This window comes from Poecilia mexicana, unplaced genomic scaffold (assembly GCF_051168715.1).
Source record: "Poecilia mexicana isolate PSO_F unplaced genomic scaffold, ASM5116871v1 scaffold_8, whole genome shotgun sequence".
Classification (NCBI taxonomy): Eukaryota; Metazoa; Chordata; class Actinopteri; order Cyprinodontiformes; family Poeciliidae; genus Poecilia; species Poecilia mexicana.
In genome coordinates, this window is record NW_028263377.1 from 1,522,725 (window position 1) to 1,549,115 (window position 26,391).

The window sequence follows — 26,391 nt, forward strand, 5'->3', positions numbered from 1 at the left end:
AATAAAATTCTTTGAATGTAATGAAGTCTGGAGGGTTTTTGCATTGTCAGCCCGGCAATATATAAGTGTTCATAACATGAATGATTGTTGGATAATATTTCCTGTGTGAATTGGCAAAGAAGATGTCATAAAAGGTTGAAAATAAATTAATTATTAAAAAAAAACTTTAAATATATTTTTACTCCTTATAATATACCATACTCGGTAACACTTTATTTGAAGGGGGTTGAATAAGACTGTCATGACACTGTCATAAACATGACAACACCTGTCATGAACATGAATAAGTCTTCATGAATATTTATGACTGTTGTCATAAAGCGTCATTCGGTAAATCATGACACTTTTAATACAAAGTTGACATTATTCAAAATGTCATTGTTATGACAACTTGAGATTAACCAGGAAATCATTACTGTTTAAACTTTACCTTTAATAACATAAAGTTACCTAATTTTTAAAGTGCAATCAATAATACTTTTATAACAAATTTATATCAGTAATGATTTCTTGGTTAATGTCAAGTTGTCATAACAAAGACATTTTGAATAATGTCAACTTTGTATTAAAAGTGTCATAATTTACCGAATGACGCTTTATGACAACAGTCATAACTATTCATGAAGGCTTATTCATGTTCATGACATGTTATGTCATGTTTATGACAGTGTCATGACAGTCTTATTCAACCCCCTTCAAATAAAGTGTTACCGAGTATGGTATATTATAAGGAGTAAAAATATATTTAAAGTTTTTTTTTAATAAAATTGGGTAAAGTATTGGGTAAAGTGTTACCCAATACTCTATATACATAGTGTATTATTATTAATCCTTTTGATGTCCAAATAGGAACAAGTTTTATTATTTTAACACTCAGTTCATGCAGCCATAATAATTTTGAACAGAATGTGTATCGGTTTGGTTGTTCTGTTAATTTCCATAATTTTCTCTTGGATAGAAATGATTCTGCCACTAGAAACACTGGTTTCCAGTTTTAAATGATTGTAAAAGATCAATGTAGCTTTATGCTCTATACTGTTCTTGTATGACTGTGGGTCATATAGACTGACAGAGCCCATATAGTTTGGGTTCTCCAGGGTCCAGAATAGAAATCCCTCACAACAGCTTTAATAATGTTAGCACCCCCTAGTGGTCACAGTCATTACAACATGTATTGGTCAGGTCTTGATGGTGAAGAACAGCTCTGGTTGGTTTTGTTCTGAATGTCTCACTCTGTCAGCTCATTTAGATGTGAAAAATGTTGTAACTGTTTTCTTGTTTATGTTCAGGATCTAATATTTTTAGTCTAGCTTCTAGACTAATAAAGTATAGTTACAATAAAGTATAGTTGCCTAATTTTGTTACTGTAGTTAGTGTAGCCAGTTTTTCACTATATAAGTGAAATACAACCTCTTATTTTATAAATTTATAATCTAAACTCAGTAATTTATTTTGAACACATGAAGTATTTTTGATGCATGTTTTGCTTCTGCTGCTCAGCAGCAGGTTAATTTACTCTGTCCTGGTTAGGCACACTGTGGACTACCAGGCCAAGAAAACAGCTGAACCTTCAAACTTTTCTTAGCTTCAACAGAGTCGGGAAACAATGTGATCTATTACTTTCAATTGGATTGTAATTTTCTTTTGAACATTGTGTTGCCATATACACTGAAAAAAATAACTCTTTGGATTAACATAAAAAAATCATGGAAAGATTTTCCACCTGATTACTTTGCTTTATTTCAGCACTATGTAATTTTGTTACTCCGATTTAAAGGAAATGTGTTGGTTCAACTTAATTTATTAAGGTTATTCCAATTTAAAGCAAATGTGTTGGTTCAACTTAATTTATTAAGGTTATTCCAATTTAAAGGAAATGTGTTGGTTCAACTTAATTTATTAAGGTTATTCCAATTTAAAGCAAATGTGTTGGTTCAACTTAATTTATTAAGGTTATTCCAATTTAAAGCAAATGTGTTGGTTCAACTTAATTTTTGTGGTTGATTCAACTTATTTACTTTAGTTGGACCCAATGTAATTTAATAGAGCCAGCCTAACTAATTTTACACTGATAACTTCACACTACTTAATTAAGTTGATCCAACTCATGAAAATTAAGTTAGCTGAACAAACATGCTTCATGCTGAAAGAAAGCTATATAATCGTGTGGAAAATCTTTCCATGATTGAATTATGTTAAATCAAAGACATTTTCTTAAGTGCTATTAAATGAAGTGTTTTAAGACCACACTGAAAGAAGAAAGAACACTCAACAATGAGAAAAAGTACAACATGAACTGTATTTTCAAAATTGTTATCCATTTTCTTTTTACACAGCACAAAAAACAGCTGAGTTGAAAGTTGAAATAAACAACAAAAGGTCAGTTTTGTTTTTCCAGAAAAAAACTGGGCTGTGTTTAGCATAGATCAAATTCTTAACAACATAAAAAGTGTCAGTAAATTCGCTCAACTTTGCGAACTGTAACAGTTAAAATTTAGTTTTCGACTGCGGTCTTTGGAAAAACATGTAAAGATAGATTGCCCAAGTTGTTCATCACTTCCACCCCGTCCAGGAGAATCCCAACATCCTCATTGGCATCGCCAGGCTCTGCACTCTCCGGTCGGATAACAGATTCCACAGACGGTCTCGGCCATTTGTGCACCTTGATGATGGGAACATGGGTGGGGTATTGCGGGGGAGAGATTTCACATCTCATTAAATAAAAAAATAACTTTACACTTATTTGGCTGACTCAACAACAGCTAAGGTCCATCAAAGACCTGTCTGTGTTAATTGTGAGTCCAGTGGTAAGATTTCCCATTTAGAAAAGGTACCATATTTTCTACATTTTCACAAAAATCGTCTTATAATCCGGTGCACCTTGTGGTGCGGAAAATACGGTATATTGTCTCATATGGAAAAACATGAAGAGAAGGGATGAATCCCAAATAGGCCCCATATTCCATGGCCTGTTCTCCTCAATTGAAATGACAGTCTGAGGATCCACCACACAGACTGTCATTCCAAACCAGTCCTACTTATGTGCAAACAAAGCCCTGACTCTGTACACAAACCAAACATCTTATACATGAAGAACCTGTCTTATTTCCTGGATGGAGGAAATGTCATGACTATGTGTGGTAGTTATTTCCAAATAGATCAGTACTAACATCTTAGGTAAAGTTACTTAATATTTTTGTCTGCATATGAAACAATGCTGTTAGAAAAAAAGGTTCCTCTGACTCAAATTTAATACTTTTTATTATTAATAAATGAAGAATCTGTATTACGATAGAAAGCCACAAAAGTGTGTGTGCATCCAATGTCCACTCTGCATTTACCTACATAATAACAGTACTGAAATTAAATAATAATAATAATAAAAAAACATTTAAATAGACTTATGTTTGGCCCCAGTGTTTAAAATCCACTAAACCTCAGACTTCAGAGTTTGTATGGCACCAGATGCTGAATTTACATCAGTCCAACTTTTTTCCAGGGAGTTTTAACAACCTGAGGAGGAGCAAAACTGTGACATTTATGGGGTCCGTTTTTTGTCTTGACAGCAGCTTTGTGACCCTTACACTGCTTCATGTGATGTTAGCATGATTTGAGTACATCAATTACATAGAAACGTGACCGAACATAGAAAAAAATGTTTTTTTTAAAAAGTCTGATGATATTAATTTGCATCTTTTTATTTCGATTTTTATTTTGATTTAGACGGATGAAAATAGACTGAATCTTACCTTTTTCAAATTAAGCAGATCCAAATCAGGAATCTTCCCGCTTCTCTTGAAAGAACAGTTTGAAGTTTTCCCAGACACAAGATCTCGCGTGATCTCGCTAGCATCTCGCGTGATCTTCCGTAATTTCGCTAGCATCTCGCGTGATCTTCCATAATTTCGCTAGCATCTCGCGTGATCTTCCGTAATCTCGCCAGTGTCTCGCGTGATCTCCGGGTCTCGCTAGACCCTCTTCGGCGGGAGATTAGTCTGACTACATTGAATCACGTTGTCTCAACTTGAATACATTTTATTAACGCTAGGTTGTTGAATTTTATGTTTATTTGACGTGATTTTGTCATATTTGCCTTTGAAATATAAAATAATTCTGTTAAACATGTTATTTTTTATAAATGCAATAACCACTTCAATTCAGTTGTGCTTTGACACAAGCATGGAGCAAGCAGGCAATAAATGTTAGAAAAAACGCTGATTAATTACCAGCTAACCATCACTTCATGTGATGTTAACACATGTTAGCCATTGACATGAGTACATCAATTACATAGTGTGAAGGTATCACTGTTAAATAAGTTGGTTTCAACTAAATTTGCATTCATCTTAATCAAGTAAAGTCAATTATTTGGTCCAAAACATTGCAAATTAGTTGGTCTGGTTCTATTAAATTACATTGGGTCCAACTAAAGTAAATAAGTTGAATCAACCACAAAAGTTAAGTTGAGCCAACACATTTTCTTTAAATTGAAGTAACAGAATTACATAGTGCTGAAATAAAGCAAAGTAATCAGGTGGAAAATCTTTCCATGATTTTTTTTTATGTTAATCCAAAGAGTTATTTCTTTCAGTGTACATAGTAACACTGATATGTGCACAATCCTGCCAGGAAAATTTAGTATTCTCTAAACTGCAGCTGGCGTTTTCCTGGCACGAAAAACAATCATCTCGCAGGGCCTCGTGTGATTTCCCATGATCTCGCGGGATCTGCCATGATCTCGCTCGTCGCCTCCAGCACAAGATCAGTCTGGCTATAATGAATCGTGTTATCTCAACATGATTCAATTTCATAAACGTTAAGTTGATGAATTTCTTGTTTGTTCAACATGATTTTATCACGTTTTTGTTTAAAACATGAAATTATTGTGTTAAAAGTACATTATATTCTTTTATTAATCTAATAACCCCCTAAGTTCATTTTTTTGAGTGTATAACTGACTTTCTCAAAAAGACTTTAGCAAATCAACAGTGTTTATCAGCAAAACATTACATTCGCTAAGGAAGGGGACCAAAACATCTAGAGCTGTCTCTACACCAGAAAACTAGTTCTGCAAAGATATGGATGAGTGAATTTTCTGTTGAAGAAGCTGTCCTTACCTCAACCTAATAGAGCACATTTGGTATATTCAAGTAGAAGGCAATAATTCCTATAAACATAGCCTTCCCTGATAATTTGTTATAGTGGCAAAGAGTGTGTGTGTAAAGTTAGCAGTTTTTGATATATAGAATAGGTATGCAGTTGAGTGTAAAATACTTAGGTAGTTTTATTAAAAGATGAAAGGGATATTCTGCAGGAGAACACAAAGTTAACAGCATCAACCTCACCAACAAATAAAATAAATTAAAAGATTACAAAAGTTTTTAACAATGTGAAAAATATATTGACCTAACCTTAACCACACTCTCATTGTGTCCCTGTTATGCAAAGGAATTTTTTACTGTGAGCAAAAAAATCCAACTAAAACAGATGCTTGTCTAATGTGAGCTTTTGTTGTTGTTGTCATTTTTATGTTTTTTATGTATCTCCTTTTACAAGGATGTGTGTCAGATTGTGAATTAAAACATTTACTTGTTAGTCTGAGTTACACTGTCATATTTTTGTCTTGTTCTGTTTTTGTCTCTACATCTGTCCCTTTTTTTGTCATCGTCTGTGTTTTGTACGTAGTGATCTTTCCTTTCTCCTTCTCTTCTTCCTCCTCCTCCTTCTCCTCCTCACACCCAGCCTCTTCTCACTCTGGTACTTACAGCTAGGGTAAAGACTGTCCCAAAACAAGTGCCCATATAGCATATTATCCCATAGTATGCAAATGACATTAAGCAAAGAGAAAGAAGACAACCAGATTTCTGATTAGATTTATAATAGCAAATGAAGAGAGAAGCAACACCGTGAGGTAGGAATACTAATAATAAAAATGGAAAAACAAAAATAAAATACTTTAACTGTGCATGTTTGTTTTGGGAAGGGTTCCAGAGTGAAAACAACTACTGTGCTGTAGATTGGTTTGTTGATTTCATGTTCCATCTCTTGATAGTTAACACAAGTTTCATCTTACAGCTGAAGCAGCAGCCCAAGATGTCCTATTGATTCAAATTGATTAGGGCAAATTGTGCAGACTGAAGTGTTTTAAAGACCTGCTGACGAAGCACCAAATGTTTTCACTGTCTTTTTGGGATAGAACATGAATGCTGTTGTGCTCAACAGGCCATTATTAGATGACAAAACACTAGGATTGGGCAGTAATATGGTAATATCTACCAGAGTGGCAAAAAGTCGCAACATTATGCATACTGATTTATATACAGTGCATATGAGGGTGTTGTGACTTTTTTACACTTATGTTGTTCAGTATATTTGCATGATAAGTGACTGATTACAATTATATGTTAAGCATAATTTACATGATGATTATTATTATTATATTGAATATGATTGTATACAATTACAAAGGCGAAGTGAAATATATTTCAGTGTAAGACATGATTTATTTGAATAGAGGAAGTCTTTTATTTTGAAGAATGCTTAAGGATCTGTTACTGTTTAGTCACTATCTTGCTTTGTTGATTTTATTGCTTGGTTACGAGCAGTTTTTGTTGCTGTTGTTCTGTTTTTATCGGCTGAAGCCCTCTTTTTCCTCTTCAATAAATACTGAACAGAAAGGTTCAGTAAAAGAAATACGAGCCTCCGTCTTGTTTGAGAAGAAGCTTTACTCCGCTACATTTTGGTGCCGAAACCCGGGAATAAGAATTTTTTGATTTTTTTGAACGAAGTGAAGCTAAGGCTCAGTTTAGCAGCCAACATGACGGAAGGACTGGAGCGGTTAAAGAGGAAACGGTCGACTATCCGAACAGCGACGACGAAGCTGTTAACTCGACTAGAAGATGAGGTGGGCAAAGAGAGTCCCGATATGGATAGACTGCGTGAGTTCCTGGCAGTTTTATCTTCTAAGGAGGAAATTTTATTGGATTTGGACAAGAGCATAGAAGATGAAACGTCAATTGAAGACTTGGACACTGAGATAACGAATTCACAGGATTACACGGACCGGATTCTCATTTGGAAGGTTCGCACCACCAACGTTATTGGATTGCAGGAGACCGCTACAGACACCCTAAGAGCGCATGTGAGTGACGTGAACAACGGCTCATTTTCATCACAATCCAAACAGACGGTTAAACTGCCCAAACTAACGATAATCAAGTATGATGGAGAAATAAGCCAATGGCAGGAATTCTGGTCACAGTATGAATCAGCCATTCACAGAAATGATGGACTAAGTAAGACAGACAAGTTCACTTACCTGAGATCTTACCTAAATGGAGCAGCTGCTCGGACTATTGCAGGACTGACAATGACAGATGTCAACTATGATGCTGCAATAGAGTTGCTCCAGAATCGTTTTGGAAGGAAGGATATTGTGATAAGTGCTCATATGTCTAAATTGCTGAACTTGACACCTGTGAGAAGATCATCTGATGTTGCAGCTTTGAGGCACCTTTATGATGAATGTGAGATCCAGATACGCAGCTTGGAGTCTCTTGGAGTGCAAAGTGATACTTACGGCTGTCTCCTATGTCCAGTGTTGCTACAGCTTATTCCAGAAGACATAGCACTTACTTATACACGGCAACAAAACTCAACTAACGAATGGAAAGTCCCAGAATTGATTCAGTTTCTGCAAAATGAAGTGCAAAGCAGAGAACGGGCGCTTCTGCTGACCAGACCAGGTCACACATTGAAGAGCCCGAGCCCACAACACAAGCATGTGGGTAAGCCATCCTATACCTGTGATCAACCTAGAAAGTGGAGCATTCCATCAGCGACTGCTTTGCACACAGCCAGCGTCGTGCCACAAACCTGTGTGTTTTGTGACGGTAATGACCACAAACCAGAGAACTGTCCTGGTTTTACAATAAGTGCACGCAGGGAGAAACTGAAAAGGCTTGGACGGTGTTTTGTCTGCCTGGGCCCGAAACATATTGCGAAATACTGCAGAGTGAAGATTTTGTGCAGACAGTGCAATCGAAAACACCACTTGTCAGTTTGTGAACAATCTGAAGCTAAACCAGAAGTCGACAGTACAAGTAATAGTGGAAATGCAGAAGCTGTGTTGTCTTCGTTGACCAGCCCAGTCAAAGTGGAGACAAATACTCAGAACACAGTATTGCTCCAAACGGTTAAGGCATGGGCTGTAGGACCAAAAGAAAAAAGAATATCTCGCTGTCTGTTAGATGGAGGTAGCCAGCGTAGTTTTGTGCACAGAGACATTGTCCGAGCCCTAGGACTGCAAGTTGTGAGGCAAGAGACACTAAAACTCCATGTTTTTGGCTCCACCAGTCCTGTAGTGGAAAAACGCAACATAGTGAGAGTTCAACTTGAAAATGTGTGGAACGCTGAACGGAAAATCGAAATAGATGCTGTAGAGACCCCCGAGGTGTGCACCGCTGTAATAAAGGTACCAACTGAGCCCATTCAAGCAGAGATTAAGAAAAGAGGACTGCAGCTTGGAGACTTTCCACTAGAGGGTGCTAATGAACAAGAGTTGCAGATGTTAATTGGAGCAGATTACTACTGGCAGGCTGTTACTGGAAAGGTCCAAAGGGTTACAGATTCATTAGTGGCAGTTGAAACCCTCTTTGGATGGGCTTTACAGGGACCAGTGACTACCTCCAGTGTTACAGACACCACGTGTATGCACATTAGTTTGAACGAAGACACCCAGCTGTCTAATCAGTTGCATGCATTCTGGGAGGTGGAGTCCCTGGGTATTGTAAATAAACAGTCAGAAAGCCCAGAGGACTCAGAAATTATGCAACGTTTTGAACAAACAACAACATTTGAAGACGGAAGGTACCAAGTTGAGTTACCCTGGCAATGTGACAAAGACCAGCTTCCAGACAACTTCAAGGTAGCGAAGAAACGCTTTGAGAATCTAATGAGAAAGCTGAAGACTGATGTAAATTTATTTGCCAGATACAACGATGTAATAGAAGACTATCTTCAAAATGGTATCTGTGAGGAGGTTGCAGATGGAAAACCAGAAATGAATCAACAGACTGTGAAATATTATATGCCCCATCATGCTGTAATAAGAGAAGAAAAGGCCACAACCAAACTTAGAGTGGTATTTGATGCATCCTCACATGAGGCAAACAGTCCATCCCTCAACGACTGTCTGTACACTGGACCTAACCTGAACCCAAACCTGCTAGATGTGCTCATAAAGTTCAGATTGCACAAGATAGCATTTACTGCTGATATAACTAAGGCTTTTCTTCAAATCTCACTAGCAGAAAAGGACAGAGATGCTGTCAGGTTCTTGTGGATGCACAGACCTTTAGCTAAGGACTGGAAAAATGAGGTGCGTGTCCTGAGGATGAAAAGAGTTGTTTTTGGAGTAACTCCCAGCCCATTCTTGCTTGCTGCCACTATCAGAAAACATCTCAAACAATTTGAAAGAAAACAGCCAAGGGCAGTACAGGCTCTCAGAGACTCTATGTATGTAGATGACTTTATTTCAAGCTCACCTACTGTGCAGGATGCTCTTCACATGACAACTGCAGCAAAGTACATTCTCTCTCAGGCAAGCATGAACCTCTGCAAATGGGTTACCAACTCACCTGATCTGAAAGCCATGTGGAAAGAGAATGGAGTAGAGCTCACTGGTGATACAGAGTCCAGTGGAAATGTGCTTAAAGTACTTGGACTGGTTTGGAGACCGGAACACGATGATTTTGTGTTTGATCAAAAGGGGTTAATGGACATTTTGAAAGACAGAGAAAATACAAAAAGAAGTGTACTAAGAACATCAGCCCGTATATTCGACCCTATTGGATTTCTTACTCCTTTTACAGTCCGAGTAAAGTGCCTGTTCCAAGAGATGTGGGAAAAGGGACTGAGTTGGGATGAACCATTACCTACTGACTTAGAAGAGAAGTGGGAGCAATGGTGTCTGGAGTTACCACTGTTACACCTGGTGTCTATTCCCAGGTGGTACCACACTGAGATTAACAAAGAGTCACACACTGTAAAGTTGCATGTCTACTGTGATGCAAGTGAAAAGGCTTACGGTGCCGTGGCATATCTTCAAGGACAAAACAACCAAGAAGAGACTATTAACAGTTTTGTGGCCTCCAAGTCACGAGTAGCACCATTAAAGAAAATGACATTACCTCGCTTGGAGCTCATAAGTGCACTTATTGGAGCAAGATTAGGACACAGCCTCCTTAAGCCATTGAACATGGAGAAAAACCAGCTCAACATGTGGACGGACTCTATGATCACGCTTCACTGGATCCGCAGCTCATCACGTCGATGGAAACCATTTGTGAGCAACAGAGTGGCAGAAATACAAGGGCTCACAAATCCAGAACTCTGGTCCCACTGTGCTGGCAAAATGAACCCTGCCGACCTTCTTACGCGGGGTTACCATGCTCGGAGCCTTATTAAGAGCCAGCTGTGGTGGAAGGGACCCACTTCACTGTCTACGGATGAGAAGGAACTGAACATTTGTAGTGACTATGTAGTGGATGAAGTGAATGCAGAGCTGAGGTCTGGGTATGAGACTGTTGTGCAGTTCACTGCCACTGAGCAAACTGAACCTCTGTTAAACTTAGAAAGGTACAGCAAGCTTAAGACCATGTTAAGAATCACTGCATGGGTAAAGCGGTTTGTTAATAACACAAGATCTTATCTGAAGGTTCAGGGAGAGATAAGTACAGAAGAACTTGGTGCAGCTGAAATGTACTGGATTAAGTCAACACAAGAGAGTTGTTTCAGTTCTGAAATATTGCAGTTAATGTCAAACAAAAATGTGAAGGTAGATTCTAAAATCAAAGATTTGAAACCATTCTTAGATGAAAATGGTCTAATAAGTGTTGGGGGAAGGCTGCAGAATTCAGATCTTAGTTTCAGAGAACAACACCCTTGGATACTACCGACAAATCACAAGTATTCTGAACTATTAGTTCAGTCATGTCACGAAAGAGTGATGCATTCTGGTGTAAGAGACACATTAACTCAAGTTAGAGAACAATATTGGATTTTGAGAGGCAGACAGCTTGTAAGAAACATTGTTTCAAAATGTTACATCTGCAAAAAACTAAAGGTTAAGGCAGCACAACAGATTACTGCTCCCTTACCTCGAGACAGAGTAACAGAATCACCTCCCTTTGAAGTTACTGGTGTAGATTTTGCTGGACCCTTATATGTTAAAACTAAGGACGGGTCTGTAAAATCATACATAGCACTGTTTACATGTGCAGTGACAAGAGCAGTACACTTAGAGTTGGTCTCAGATCAGACTACAGAGAATTTCTTATTGGCCTTAAAGAGATTCATTGCAAGACGAGGTCTTTGTAGGGTCATTTACTCTGACAATGCTAGAACATTCAAAAGGGCTGACAAGGATTTAAAGGAGTTATGGCAAAACATCTTAGGATCGACACTCACAGAGTTTTTCACTGACAAGGGAATCACGTGGAAGTTTATCGCTGAGCGAGCAGCTTGGTGGGGGGGATTCTGGGAAAGGCTTGTGAGATCTGTAAAAACATGCTTAAGAAAGGTACTGGGGAAAGCATCTTTGAGCTTTGAGGAGCTCACAACTGTTCTTACTGAAGTTGAGGCAGTGTTGAACTCCAGGCCTCTGTCCTATGTAACTAGTGATGCATTAGAACCCCAGCCACTTACCCCATCTCATTTCTTAGTTGGTAAACGCTTAACTTCCTTGCCACCAAAGATTATTCCATCACCTCACCTAAATCAGGTTCTCACTGCAAATCGCGAACAGCTAGGTAGAAGGTGGAAATACCAACAGAAACTTTTGATAGGCTTTTGCAAACGCTGGCGCAGAGATTATTTGATGGACTTAAAATCAGCCCACAGGGTGAACAGTCCTACTCCAACACTACTTAAAGTAGGAGATGTAGTTCTTTTGGGGGAGGACAATACACCCAGACAGACATGGAAAATGGGTAGAATTGTAGAGGTCTTCCCAGGCAGGGATGGTCTCATACGTTCATGCAATGTTCGTACTTCGACTGGTGGCTTGTTACGCAGGCCTATTCAGTTATTGTACCCTTTAGAAGTATCTTAAATGAAAGGTAAATCCTACACAGATGAACAGTTGTTCATCGGGTGGGAGGAGAGGGAGTGTTTTTTTTTCTGGCATTAACTTGTTCAATTTATAAGCTCATAAAATGAGATTTGTATTTGTGGTTTATGTTGGCTAAATGTAACACCCCTCTGTCAAAATTGCATGTGCTCAGAAAGAAATGAGGCCAAGAATGCTTACTAGTCACTTTTTAAAAAACATAATCCACATCAGAAAACACCTTTCACCCTTTCATCCAATGTTAAGTAAAGCCTGAAGGCTTGAAAGCCTTTTGCGTCTCCTGGCTAGATTTTATTGAGGTTCTTCTAAGTGCTGAAATATTAAGTGTCTTGTACAATAACATAGGTACATTTGCCATCAACACAATGAGAGTAAAGGAAGATAACTTTATATCTGGTGATGTACAAATCACCACTGTGACTTGTATTTGTGATGTCATAACTACAAATCACAGTAGTGACACTGTCACTACAATGTCCTCCTGCCCATCTTTGGTTTAAGATAGACTGCTCACAAACCACAGTTGCATAGTGAGTGTTATGCCCTCAGGAGTTGCTGTTCCTGCCCCTATCAATACATTGAAGCTGTGTCAGGTGTGGTGGTTGCGAGGTGGTGAGGAGAGACGCAGACACCCAGGTTGTGATAAAGATGATGATGGATTTAATGAAGAAAGCTCAAAAGTCCAGAACAGGCAGCACGGCAGAGAGTTAGCACACAGCTAATTACCGGTAGCAACTGAAAAACTGAGGACTGAAAAAGAGAGCTAAACCAACACAGGACTTTACAGTTCTACTGTGATGACAGGCAGACAAATGACATATAATGTACGTTTGACAAGGACCCAGCAAGAGACAGAGACAACAGGTGGACTTAAATACACAGGGGATAATCAAGTTAACGACACACACCTGGGAACAATCAAGGGCTGACAGGACAACACAGAGACTCAGGGAAACAGGACTAAACACAGAAAATCCCAAAATAACTAAACAGAAAAACACGGATCATGACAAGCTGTCCATAAATAGTTTAACTTGAACTCAAATTACTAACATACACATTTACCACAAACATAAATTCATCAAAACTTCCTTTTCTGATTTAAGGATTAAGGAAAACTTTAGGTGTCTCTATTCCTCAGGAGAAGTCTAGTCTCATGACCTCCAGTTGTCACTTTCACCACTCAGGCCAGCATCATTTGTGGCAATGCATTCTCTGCATCTGCAACATATTGTGCTTGTCTTTGTTGAATCAGATGCAGCAATGTGACTGTGGCACTACTGCGGTACACAGGCAATAGCAGGCTGAAGAATTTAGCTCTTTTCATGTGATAATGTTCTTTCTAGATAAGCTCCATATACTGGCCCCATCCATCCATTTTTCCTGAGAAAGTCTGGAAGTCTTTTCACACATCTGCTGTTTATCTACAGAGGTGGTTTTGCAGTTGGTACGGCCTGTTCAATCTGAGCTTAAGTGGTGTGGACAAATCTATATGTTGGCTAATATCCCTTAACTCAACAGATATGAACTGTGTGGTCATAAGAGTCTCTGAGTGGGACTGTTTTCATTGCTTAATCATTGTGTTTACACTCATTGATGATCAATTAGAAGTGTTGTTGCTTTAATTACCAATTCAAGAGAAAAATCATTCTCGATAACAATCATTTCTTTCAACATTTTAGTGTAATACGCGGCTTCAAAATGCTCAGTTTTCTGCATTTCCTGTATCTTTTGACCTGGGAATGTTTCTTTTGCCATTGGCATATCATCTCACTCACTGCACAGTCAGAGCTGTTGTGCAACAATGGGTTTGGTTTGGCTACTACATTAACAAATGCTAGTGCAATTGTTAAGAGTTAGTAATTTATATCCAAGTTAAGGTAAGGTGGACCTAAATAATCCTGATTATAAAAAAAGTAATAGCTAAATAGTTTTCAGTCTCAGTTATTGCTCATGAATACCTGCCTAATAAAGCTTTAAGTATTAAAGGGGGAGAGGTGGTAGTATGAGCTTTACATCATGTCATAATGTCATCAAAAACATACCTGGAGTGCTGTTTTGATCATGTTATATCAAAACAACATTATTTCATACATGTTTGAGGAATCCTTTAATCTCCCATGGAAACCATTCAGGGATCCCTAAATCCCTAAATGTTTGCGCTCACAGAGCTCCTCCTTGGAGCTGTCTCCAGCTACTGCCTCTCAGCTCCTCCATACTAGTGACAGCAGCAGTTAGTGAACAGCTGGTGGAACTGAGCATCTGCTGAGCTCATCATATGAATTACTTCTCAGTGCAACGCTCCTTAGAACAGCTGCAAATGGCATAATGGAAAGGCATTCTTATGATGACATGCTGAAAGCAGAGTGTCAAAAAGAGCAGAAGCTTCTTAAAGAGACAAAGGTCAATTTCAAGACATTAAATTAAGAAATCAAATTTTATAACAACTGATGGTGGCATAGCTTGTTGATTGTACTATAAAATGGCTCTTAGTGCCTGGAAAACCCATAATACCGCCCCTTTAAGTATCACAGAAATTTGCTACCTACAACCTAAGATTGCTGTGACAGCCCATGTAAACTTTGGACAAAGGTTTTTACAGGGCCATAAGGTGTTTGTGTGCACTGGTGGAATCATGTTGCTTCATTTATAACATTTCTCTGTGGCATAAAATATTTTGAGGGTTTTTTTTTCACACTGTTATGCAATCAAACTGTAATTACCTTCTTCTTGTCAGCACAAGTCATCTCAAACCCAAACGACTTTCATATTGGCATCTCACACATGGAGTGTGAACCTGCTTTTCTTGCCATGCCGGTCCAGCTTTGTTGGCACTTGTTTCCAGTAAAAGTGTTGGCTCCATATCAGCCTCTAGGGTCAGACAGATTAAGTGAAATTTTTCCAAAGACCACAACACATGTTGATGCCACTGCATCAACATGTTGTCTCCATTTATAAATAGCACATAAGTTCATCAAGGTGCATCTACAGTGATTTGTAGTTTTTTGTCTCAACAAAAGGCAACTGGACTTTATTCTTCTTAGAAATGCTTCTTCTCTTCAGTTCTGTTCTTGCTCCCGCCTTTTGAATTCTTGTCACTTGTGGAGGCTTTCTAATTTAACCAGCTGGTGATCTGTTCTGGCCACATGTTACATGGTTAATAAACTCCCTTTGGAAGAAGAGTAAAGGATGCATTGTGCACATTTTACAGATGAAACCTGAGGCCAAATAGTGTTTCTATCCAAAGAAAGTCTAGTGCAACATGTCCTTTCTGTTATGACATTTTTTGTCATACATTTTATTTCTTTACTACTTGTAAGCTGCCACTTAACGGCAACTGCAGCTTACACCTTTCAATATTGAAAAAAAAAGTTAAACACAATTTCAAGCATTTATTGACACAAAGCCCACCTGTAGATATGTGCGAGGTAACCCACGACCCTGCAAGGGCAAGCTGGTAGAGATAATGAATGGAATGATGGCAACATTACAAGCCTTTTTCAACTAACTGTAATTTTATATACATGGAAATAATTTGAAAAAACCTCAGAAGGTGAAACAAAATTAATACCTATGACAATCTAGTAAAATGTTTCATTCCTAAAAAAACAATTTCTGTGTATCTTATCTGCATTCTGCAGCAAAGACAGACTTCTGAGGAAAAATGAAAGTTGTGTATGCAAAAGTACAACTTAAAGAAGAAAAACTACAAATACATTACACTGTAAAAAAGCAAACAAAACAAAACATTTACTGTAAAATACCAGTAGCTGGAGTTGCCAAAGTTTTACCGTATGTCATAACTAACTAATTCTGGCAACCGCCGCTGTTGGTATTTTACTGTAAATCAGAGATTTTTTTTTTTCTTACAGTGTACCTTCTTATTTGGTAACTGGGTCAACTGACCCAGTTACCAGGACACAATCTGGCAAGATCAACAGTTTGACAAGCAAAAGGGAGAAAGAAAGACAGACAAACCACATAACTGACTGAACTTAGCTTACATCACAGATCAGAATCAGAGCAACTCAGAAAATATAATGACATCTGTCTGCATTGGTAGTTAGTTTTTCTTTAAATGTTAATGTAAATTGAGCACACTGTAGGAGTTCTTAACAACATGCCAGTCAAATTTATTTTGCTTTTCAAGTGCTACTTCAAAAACCCTATGGCCCAACAAAGCTGTCTAAAACTGTGATTTTTCTTTCTTTCTTTTTTATCAGTTATCAAGTATTTAGTAGCTTTTCATACTTTTTAAAAGAAACTACCTGTCTCGAAATTCAAACCAATCATAGAGACAGTTTCAAAGTTATGTCTAAGGAAATTCAGCAGACTGCATCAAGTCTGTAACCTGCATGTGGCCACTGTTGAGAGTCAGCTGCATTAAGTTGAAAACTCTTGAAATTATTTCTGAATAAAATCCCACCTGCTTCCAATTTTGTTTTAGCTCAAAATTATTTCAAATGAGTCAAAGTCATGTGACTGATTATTTTTACTCAGAGAAGGAAGTGTTGCACACAATGCACATGAAGAAGTTTCCTTTCAGACGTTGGAAAGTCCAAAAATCTTCACTCAAGGTTAATTAGAAAATGGTTACCTGAGATACAGTGTAGAGAAACTCAAACAGTGCAGTTCCTCTAGAGTTACCATGGTTACCCTCTGATCATTTCTCTTTTGCCCTGGCTTGTCAGTTTAGCCAGAGGAACACGTCTTGATAGATTTGGTAGCTACGATAGACTTTCTAAATTTAAGATAATGGATTAAACAATGCTCTATGAGATATTCAAAGCATAGAAGTAAAAAATAAATTCAGTCACATCCAGGATTCTTATTTGTATATAACACTTAATCAAACAGAAGGTCAGGTCAGGAGAATCATACAAAACAATCAGAATTGATTTGGGTCAGTCCCCCTGAATGATACTCTGTGATGTATTGAGAATCAAAAAGGAGGAATGAGGAAAGTTTTAATAAGACGACTGAGTCCAAAGCTTACAGAAAGTTAGACTCAGGTGGAATAACAATCAACACTCAGGAACATGAGGGACAAAGAGCTACAGGAGTTTGACGATCTGACAAATACACTAAGGAGGTGATTACTGGATAAAAACATTTGAGTAAAGGAAAACAAGTTACTAAGAATTACTAAATAGATACACACTGAGCAGAACACTAAATCAGTCTTTAGACAGAAATCTTTACTATAGTAAAAGGCCAAATAATTATCAAGTGATGAACAGAGGCACAAAAAGGTCTGTTTATCACTAAAACTATATTTTCCTAAAATCAAAGAGGAAAACAGTTTCTAGATTAATTGTGTTATCACACAATGAGCATATTCACTCTTTCTTCCAGTCTTATATTAGCCCATGTTGCTTTTGAAGGGCTCTGCTTTATCCTCTGTATCTTCCCAAGTGTCGTCTTTTCCCCATAAACATCTAACATTGGTGTATCATTCCATCTTCAGGCTATCCTCCTCAGTCTCTTCCTCTTCGTTGTGTTACTAAAGTCTGACCAGTGGAGGTATGTACATGTCACAGCACTGCAGATTTGCTGCGATTAAAAGCTTTGCCTCTTGCGTTTCCATTAATGAAGAGAATAAGTGGTGAAACTTGTCAAACCGTTAAAAAAATCTTATGAAGCCAGAACTAACGTGGCTTAAGTCATGTGCAATAATACCTTGCAGGTATTAATATTATTTTGCATTTGCTTGTATTCATCTTACTATGGCATTACTGAACAATCCGGTCACTTTAAGGTTTGCGCTACAAGGTTAATGAGTTAGTTTTAGACATGCTAAGAGTCTTGATTGAACTGAACAAATGCCAGAAATCTCTAGATAGAAGCTACCTGCAGACTGTGCTTTTTAAAGGTCAGCTGCTCCTTGTATGCTATGCCAAGTGGTCGCATGCCAAAGCAAAACAATTTTTATAAGATGAGGAATCATAAGGCAACAAACAAAGCCATCATTATTTTCGTTGACCTAACTAACACAGGATTGTGGCCATGACATGCCTGTCACTTAGTTTGGTCTGTTTGTAAAATCTCCTTTGCTTATTGCAAACATTTTGCTTGTCAATTTACAAATACATTATGCACAGTGCTGCATTATTATGCAGAAAAAAAGTTTGTTTTATTATAATATTTTTCTCTTAGTTTCTGTAGCAGAGATGTTTTTCCTAGTCATTTCCTCAAGTTGTTAAGCAGAAAGTCTAAGTCAGGGGTCTTCAAGTCCAGGCTTGGAGGGTTGGTGTGTCTCTGGTCCAACACACCTCAATCACCTCCTCAGTGTCCAGTCAACCTCTCCAGAGTCCTGCTGATAACCTCATTATTTCACTGTGGTGTGTTGAAGCAGAGACACATCTGAAAGCTGCAGGAAGCTGGATGCGAGGACCCCTGGTCCAAGTCAAGTCTCAAGTATTTCACAAGTCAGAGTCAAGCTTCAAGTCTCTAACGCCATTCTGTTATTACATTCACAACATTAGTGCACCTCCAAGTCTGTGGTTTAGGGTACCAAACCAGTTTGTCTTAAGGCCTACATTACCTCATGAATATTTGATAACTATTTTTCATATTTATTAAAATGTATATTTTGATAGCATTTTATTCACCATCCAAATTATCAGCTAAAAGCAAAGGTGTATTACTTTGAAAAATGCTCAATTATGATATTTACCCCATTAGGAAAAGAAACAGGCATTTATGCCCTAAGAAATATGATATAATAAAAATAACACACAGATTCAAACGTGTTGATATTGAATCTCTGGATGAATCAAAAAAAGTTTAAACTTTTAATTCCTTTGTAATGATGAATGAGTAATAAAGTTAACACACGCTAATATCACTGTCTTCATATTGTCCACTCCTTCCTTATAAATTGCAATCAGTATGGTTTGGTTTGAAGGGTTTTATGTCCATGTAATGTTAGCGCTAGCTTAGCAGAGAGAATGTCTGCTAATGTGATCTACCTTTACACAACAGAAGTGACCTTTTATTGTCCACTTTTAAAACTCTTCTGAAAACGTTTTTTTGTTCCTTGGCCTCTGACACACTTTGAGACTTTTTCTGTTGTATCAGTTTGAGCTTTTACTGATTTGATTATAGTCTATTTTCTTTTGTCCTATGCATATTTTGAGTATTCTGTTCTATACAGCGCTTTGTTATTGTTTTGAAAGTGCTTTATAAATAAAGTTGTATCACTAGTGCTGGGGAAATTATGTTTTTTTAGGGGCGCTCTGATTGCAGTTTTCTGGTCAATCACCAGTTACTGAGTTTTAATAAACCTGACTTGCCGATTCCAACTTATACTGATTTTTTTGTCTGAAATGTTGCTGAATATAGCAAGAAATTTGGGTAGATGGCATCAGTGGGGTGACTATTAATAACTGTAAACATGCAGACATGACCTGGTGGACAGGTCAGTCAGCCAAACCTCTAACAGGAGAACAGAAGAGGACAGTGACTTATAATTAGGCCTTTGCTGAAGAAGATTGGCTTCCCATAAGGGCTGATTTATCACTGCTATTTAATTCGTCTCATAATTGATTCAATCACTGAATTCAGTATTCACTTGTCAAGCTACAACTAACATGAACAGATTTCTATGAACCGTTAATTTCCATATTCTACCAGCGTTACTGTCCAATAACACCGTCATCCTTTCACAATAAAACATGTGCCAGATGAGCAGTCTACAGCTCACATACTGGCTTCATTTCAGTCTTCATTCATGAGATACAAAGTTTTGGTCTGAGTCTTTATCTCAGACCAACAGCCAGAGTCAAGGCTCCAAAGTCTGCGAGTCTGAAGTCTTTTATTTTTTCCAACTTAAGAGCAACTTGAGTCAGTCTGAAACTCTTTTGTCTTTAATGTATGTAGACATTGCTGCTTAACAATAATCCAATATATGATCAGTAGTCACAGATTTGATTTGATACAATACAGTTCAACCACAATTTGTGTATGATTCAACAGAATGTGACCAAATGGAACACTTTTCAAGTTTTCAAGTTTCATCTGAACAAGTCAGCTTTTCACAATTCAAGCAATACAAATTCAAAATTGGTCTTCACTGTTCATTGTTTTTGGTTATTTTCTTCATTTCAGAAATGCTTTTTGCACATGAACAGCCAAATGCATAAAACTCTTAAAACTGTACTTCCTTGACTAAAATGGCTTTAAACTGAAGAGACAAACTTGTGCCCAAACGTTGTATTGTAAACTTAACTAATAAGTTTCACTTTTAAAAGGTCCTCCTGAACTTGTTTGCTCATAAGAAACAAACACATGAAATGTAAATCAGAAAACTGTAAGGAATTTTGAAAATCAAGCATTGTTCGCTAATATCTTTGTTTTGAGTAGTTTTGACATTTTCTGGAAATCAAAATGTGTGATGCTTTAAATGTCCCTTTAAAATGTTCTGACAGTTAATCTGAATATGATCATCATATGCCGGACAAAAATATTGCTTACTGCAAGCCTGTAATTGGTTTGATGGTCAGTCTGTCTTCCTGTCTCTCTGTCTGTACTTCCGTCTTGATATGTGTTTTTCAGGGTGAGTTCTTCCAACTTTTGTAGTGGCCAAAAGAGCTGGGAGGAAAAATGTAACGAGGAATCTGTAAAGGATGTATTATTGTTTGTGTTTTGCTCAATATGATTTCCTTTTAAAGTGCTGTTACAGTGTTCTTAAGAATCTAAACTAATATAGTGGATGTAGAGTGAAAATATGTTAAAATATGTTACTTAAAACATTTTGTTCTACAATGCAAAATCCCCCTTAAACATAAATGTTTTGTTTGGTCAGCAGAGTGCCACCTCTAGTTAGTTCATTAATATAATGGCAACTGACAGCTTGTTCTGTCTCTGTCTGTCTGTGTTTGTCTCTCCATCTGTTTGTCCCTCCATCCATCTGTCTTTCTTTCAAAAATCCTTCTTTCACTCTGGAACATGTGTTATGTGTTTCGCATTGGGTTTCTTTGGGATTACTTTTATTGATTTTATACTTTATTTCATTTTAATATGTTTCTGACTTTAACAAATGGTTTATTCTTGCTGTATTTGATGTGCAATGCTGTCATAACATAACATCGATGAAAACATTATTTATCTGTGGTTTTCCATTCCAAACCGTTTGTATATAATTAACACCCTCACCTTCTGATATCTGTTGTGAATCATCTTCACCCTGATTAAACCATTACCTTTTGGCCTCTGCATGTCATGTAGTCACAGGTTATGAGAAGTCACGGAGCCTAAATAACATTTCCGGGATGACGGGGGGTCCACTGCGACTCACTCCAATCACCAACTCCACCTTCGAGACCTATGAGCCGTCTGGCCTCAGGCGATGTCACTCCCCCATCCCATCCATCTTGTAGCTCACCCAAAAAGAAAAGACTACATGCAAATAACACAAAAGCAATAACAATGAAGAAGTGCTTATAAGCTTATAAGAATTTATAAGTTGTTCTTTTGTCCTTCATTGCATTCTCTAAAACATTTGCTTCAGAAATCCTTAATTATAGAGAGATCTAAGACAAAAAATTACATTTTGCAATTGTATTTGGAAATACAATTTCCACTAACAAACTTTACCTACTAACAGGTCTTGGTTAGTTAACACTGAGAATAACTTAGTTGTCTAGTTACCTTATACTAATCCTTGCCTGTTGCTGATTGACCTGTCACTCAATGCTAAAGAGTAGCTGTGAAGAAAAATAATGCTAAGACTTCAGCAAACACAATAACTATGGTATGTAAACTGTACGTTTTTGAAATAACTGCATATAGAATACCCATTAGTAAACTAAATAAAGTAAAAGCAATTAGTCATACATCCTCAAAACTCAGCACCTTAAAAACACCTAGCTGGCAGAGTAAAATTTTTCCTTGTAATATAAAACTGCTGTAAACTGAGAGACGCCAGAGAGAAATTTGATCAACTAAAAGCCTCCACAACAAGCTTGAGCTCTGCTTCTAATTCCTCCCCATTTCCTCTGTAGGTGTACTTGATAGCTGCTTCTCTAGAGTCCCAAACTCTGAGGGATGTAAAATATCTCTGAGTTAGAAGTTATAGAAACTAATATATTGTTAATCACGTTTTACAAAGATTCCATATTGAATCAAGCAATAAATAATTAATAAGTAAGGGTATTATGTTTTTTCTTCTAAAGTGTCACAATCCAATTGTTGTTGGGAATCACTGTCAAAAGGGATTAACACTGTAGAGCTGGTGCATGTAACATTCATTTTTATTCACTTGGGGAAAAATGAAAGCAAACGTGATTACAACATATGAACATGTTTAGCTCGGCCTTCACTGTAACAACAGATTTCTTCCAGAACTTCACCCACCATCTACTGCCCTCTCACCTGAGCTCTCCTCCAAACACTGAGCTGTAAAACCTGCTATTTCTTTGTAAACCTGAATTTGTCATACAATGATTAGTTTAGGTTTTAAAGAGTCAGAATGTCATCACCTGGATGGATCTTTCATACAGTATAAGGAGATGGTATTAGTCAAATTGCTGTTAATCCAAGATGTATGCCATATGGAAAATCTTATAAAATCAAGTAATGTTTAAAGTTAATTGGTCAGTTTGTGAGTTTGGAGACAAAGTATAGTTTTGGTTAAAAGAAGCAACAGGGAGATCAGTTTTCTCATGAAGTTCTCTCTTACATCTTCTGTTTTGTGTTGTAGTTTAACACTTTCAGTGTCAGGCAGTGTAAGCAGAGTCTATATTTGTGGTTCAGGACAGATCCTGTGTTGGAGCCATCAGCTTGAGGTTGGACGTTAACAACAGAAGCCAGTGGTTGCCCTGGTTACCCTTGACTTTAACTGACTTTATGTTATGTGTTCAGTGCATGCAGCTCAGCATCAGGATGAGAAGCTGGGTTTTCCTCAGGTCTGAGTTGATTGACATTTCACTTACCGCCACTGCCATCCATAGCATTACTACTTGAATCTGCAAAAAGAATCAGTATTTTTAGTTTTCTCCCTTTTTGGCTTCTCTGTCTTTCCCTGTTTTTATCCCAAACTTTACCCCAAACCCTACCTTCCCTCTTTTGTCTGTCCATCTTGTCTTTTTTTCGGCTGCGACTGCTTAGTCGGAGGCACCATGAATGGCTACTGGAGTGACAGCCCATGGTAGAAGAGCAGACGCCAAATACAAGAAAAGAAGAAGGGAACAACGAGGAGGAATATTGAAAAATGGCTGAGATTAAAAGGATAGCAGAGTTTGCCCTGACCTGCATCTACCTCTCAACAAAGATGCATCCATATTTTCCAACCTGGATTTGTTTCTTTTGCTTTTTTAGTCTTAAAGAAAGACACCAAGACATAATTGTTTTCACGTTTACTTTGGCATTCATTAGGATTAATCTGTCTCAACATCTTTGTCATAATTTTTCTCTATAAAGACTTCTAAAGGTTTTGCTTTTTACACAAGATTGTTGTGCAGAAATTCTGCAACAGGCCATAAAGTAATGGTGATGGAAGGAAGCTGAGCTGCCCCGACTCCTGCTCTTACATTCATCACTCATGCTCTTAAGGTGTTCTGGGAGAGAGAGAATAAGATTTTACTATATATATATATATATATATATATATATATATATATATATATATATATATATATATATATATATATATATATATATATATATATATATATATATAAATGAAAACAGTATTAAAAAAATACAAATTTCTTCCTTATTGACACCTGAGAACACAGTTTAGGATGATTTGATAAATGAAGAGCTTGAATTTTTATTAAAGCAGAGCTTTTATTAAATGCATTTAAAATGCAGATCTTTAAAATCCAGTTAAAGTTGCATACTGAGATCAGAGCTACGGCTACAATGTGATTTCAACTTGTGAAGAAAATGAGTTCATGTCTATTATAGTGATAGACAGAGGACAGTTAAATGTCAAAGGGCAACTAATTCAACACTGACTGACAAATAAATATTCCATTAGAAAACATGGAACTACAAGCAGAAACAGGGTCCCCCCAATGCTGTATGCATTCATTAAAATAGCATCACAGCCAGTTGCATCATATGATTAAATAAGAGAAAAAAATTAACTTTTTTTATATACATTGTATGTTATAAACAGATATATACAATTCCCACTCTTCATTGTCTCTTTACGGTCAAATGTTCCTTATGACTGCATCAGTCACTTGACCTGAGGGTTCTGCTTGTCACAACACTGTAAATATGTAGACAATTTGCATGGTCTTCCAACGCAAGCAGCAATTACAGATATGTGAATAATAATTTAAGAAAGCTTGGTATTTTAGTTTAAAACTTAAGCAATGTATATAAAACATTTAGACTGCTGTAAGAGTGTGTGCGTCTGGACGCATACACATAGCATATGTTGGCATGCAGAACAAAGCTACTGTAATCTCAGTGAATGCAGGAGGAAACAGGAGGGGCTGAAATGATGCATGTTGGTGGGAACAGATGAACCTCGCTACTGTAATGGGGATGGGTGAGGGAGGGACAGATTATTTTTTCAGGACGGGAAGGGGAGCCATTTCTAGTAACTGCTATGAAGCTGCTTTGTTAAAGATGTTGAGATACTTCATTTTTATTTGCTTTTCTATTCAAGAGCTGTTGTGATAGCTATGTATTTTTCAGATATATGCAAGTAGAAGCAAAAGTAGAACTAATTCAGTGAAACTAAAAAAAAAAAATATCTCAACTCCTCTGCTGCAAGTGAAAAAAGAAAACTCTCTCTTTCCAAGACTGCTTCTCACCAAAGTTTCTGCATTTATAGTTTGGACACATCATTCTAATTGTTAGTCTGTAATGCCCTGGTGTCTGTGGTTTCACTTAAACTGCAGTGAGTTCAGAAGATATTATTTTAATGCAGAAAATACTGTATGAGTGTATGACTATTCACTAATATTTTGCCACAATTGTAATTTAACTTTTAATTCATATTCCAGAAGTGAGTATGTATAAGAAACAGAATTTAACTAAGAAGTCAAATATCTGAAATTATGAAATGTTTTCATTTGACATTAGAGTTTGTTGAGCTTCTTTCCATTACACTGTTTTTTTTTATTCATTGACAACTCAGGTATCTATTTTCCAATACTTTTATTGTGATTCCTTTCTGCAATGTTTTCCAACTTTATGCATTGTATGTATAGAAAAAAAGACTGGAGAAAAAGAAATTAACTCTTTTGTGCATGTTTCTATCACATGCTCTGGTCACCTTGCTCCAAAATGCTATTTTACATTCACTATTCAACTATGTATCCTGGCTCCTTGCTCCTTGTGACGTCCCCTTGCCTTCACATCCCAAATAATAGAAAATCACTTTTGTGAGACACCAGCCTTTTATGCACATAGTGCATTTACATAAAATGGCTAAATGAACTACTTTTTGCATATGAATAGAAAAACTGACTTAAAAGGGGATTTAACTGAGGAGGAGACAGGAAAAGAAAATAAGCTGATGAAAAAAATAGAGTGAAATGTTATTGAAGAGGTAACGAGGTGTAAGTGCTTTAAATGATGTGTTCTGAGTAGTCTATCAACTGAGCAACATCGAAGAGAGGAGATGGAGAAGGAAAAGTTCTGGGCAAGACAGAAAAGTGTGATGAAATGATGGAGGACAGAAAGAAACAAAGGAAAATTCCCTTCATCATGTAAGAATGTGAACTCCACAGTTGTATTGTGCACTGTTTGTGTTGTTTGTCCTCACCCCGTGTTTGTGGTTGTGTATCGCTGTAACACTTTCTTTTCCGTTCATTTTGTTTTATGTTTCATAGTCCTTTTCTTTCTGATAGCCTCTGTTTGTTCCACATCAGGGCCAAACTGCCTTTCCAAACGCCACTTCAGCTTTTTCCATCTCACACAGGTGCAGGGTGATTGATTGCAGAATGTCATGTGAGCAAACACTAACTGTAACAAAATCAAATTAATGATCACTGATGTGATGCAACTAAAACTGTTTGTGAGGTCTGAACAAGAATTGTGGGAAACACCAACAGAGGTTCACTACTGTTTGTTTATTTCTTTCTTTACTTCTTTCTTTATTTTTTTCTGGACTTCAACCTGGTCCTGGTTGGCTGCAGTCCTCTGGTTTAAAAATTTAACTCTGACAATTTAACAATTTTATAGATTGAACTTAATTGCCAATTGCTAATTGTTTTATCAGAGAACTGCGCAGCCTCCTCAACGACTTCTGCATTTGAATTCTTGTTGTGGGTTAACCAGACGTAATCTGTGTCATA

General features: G+C 37.2%; 1 protein-coding gene across 2 annotated transcripts in view; it reads left to right on the top strand.

The window, feature by feature from the left end:
- Window positions 1-21,510, top strand: part of LOC106923867 (voltage-gated potassium channel KCNC1-like) — a 106,542-nt gene extending 85,032 nt beyond the window's left edge. The window contains exons 5-6 of one of the 2 annotated variants that reach the window (XM_088008003.1): window positions 20,757-20,771; window positions 21,359-21,510. In XM_088008003.1, coding sequence (XP_087864129.1) covers window positions 20,757-20,771; window positions 21,359-21,510 — 167 coding nt within the window. The remainder of the gene's footprint in view (window positions 1-20,756; window positions 20,772-21,358) is intronic. The other variant, XM_088008004.1, reaches the window with a different exon arrangement.
- The last annotated feature ends 4,881 nt before the right edge of the window (window positions 21,511-26,391 follow it).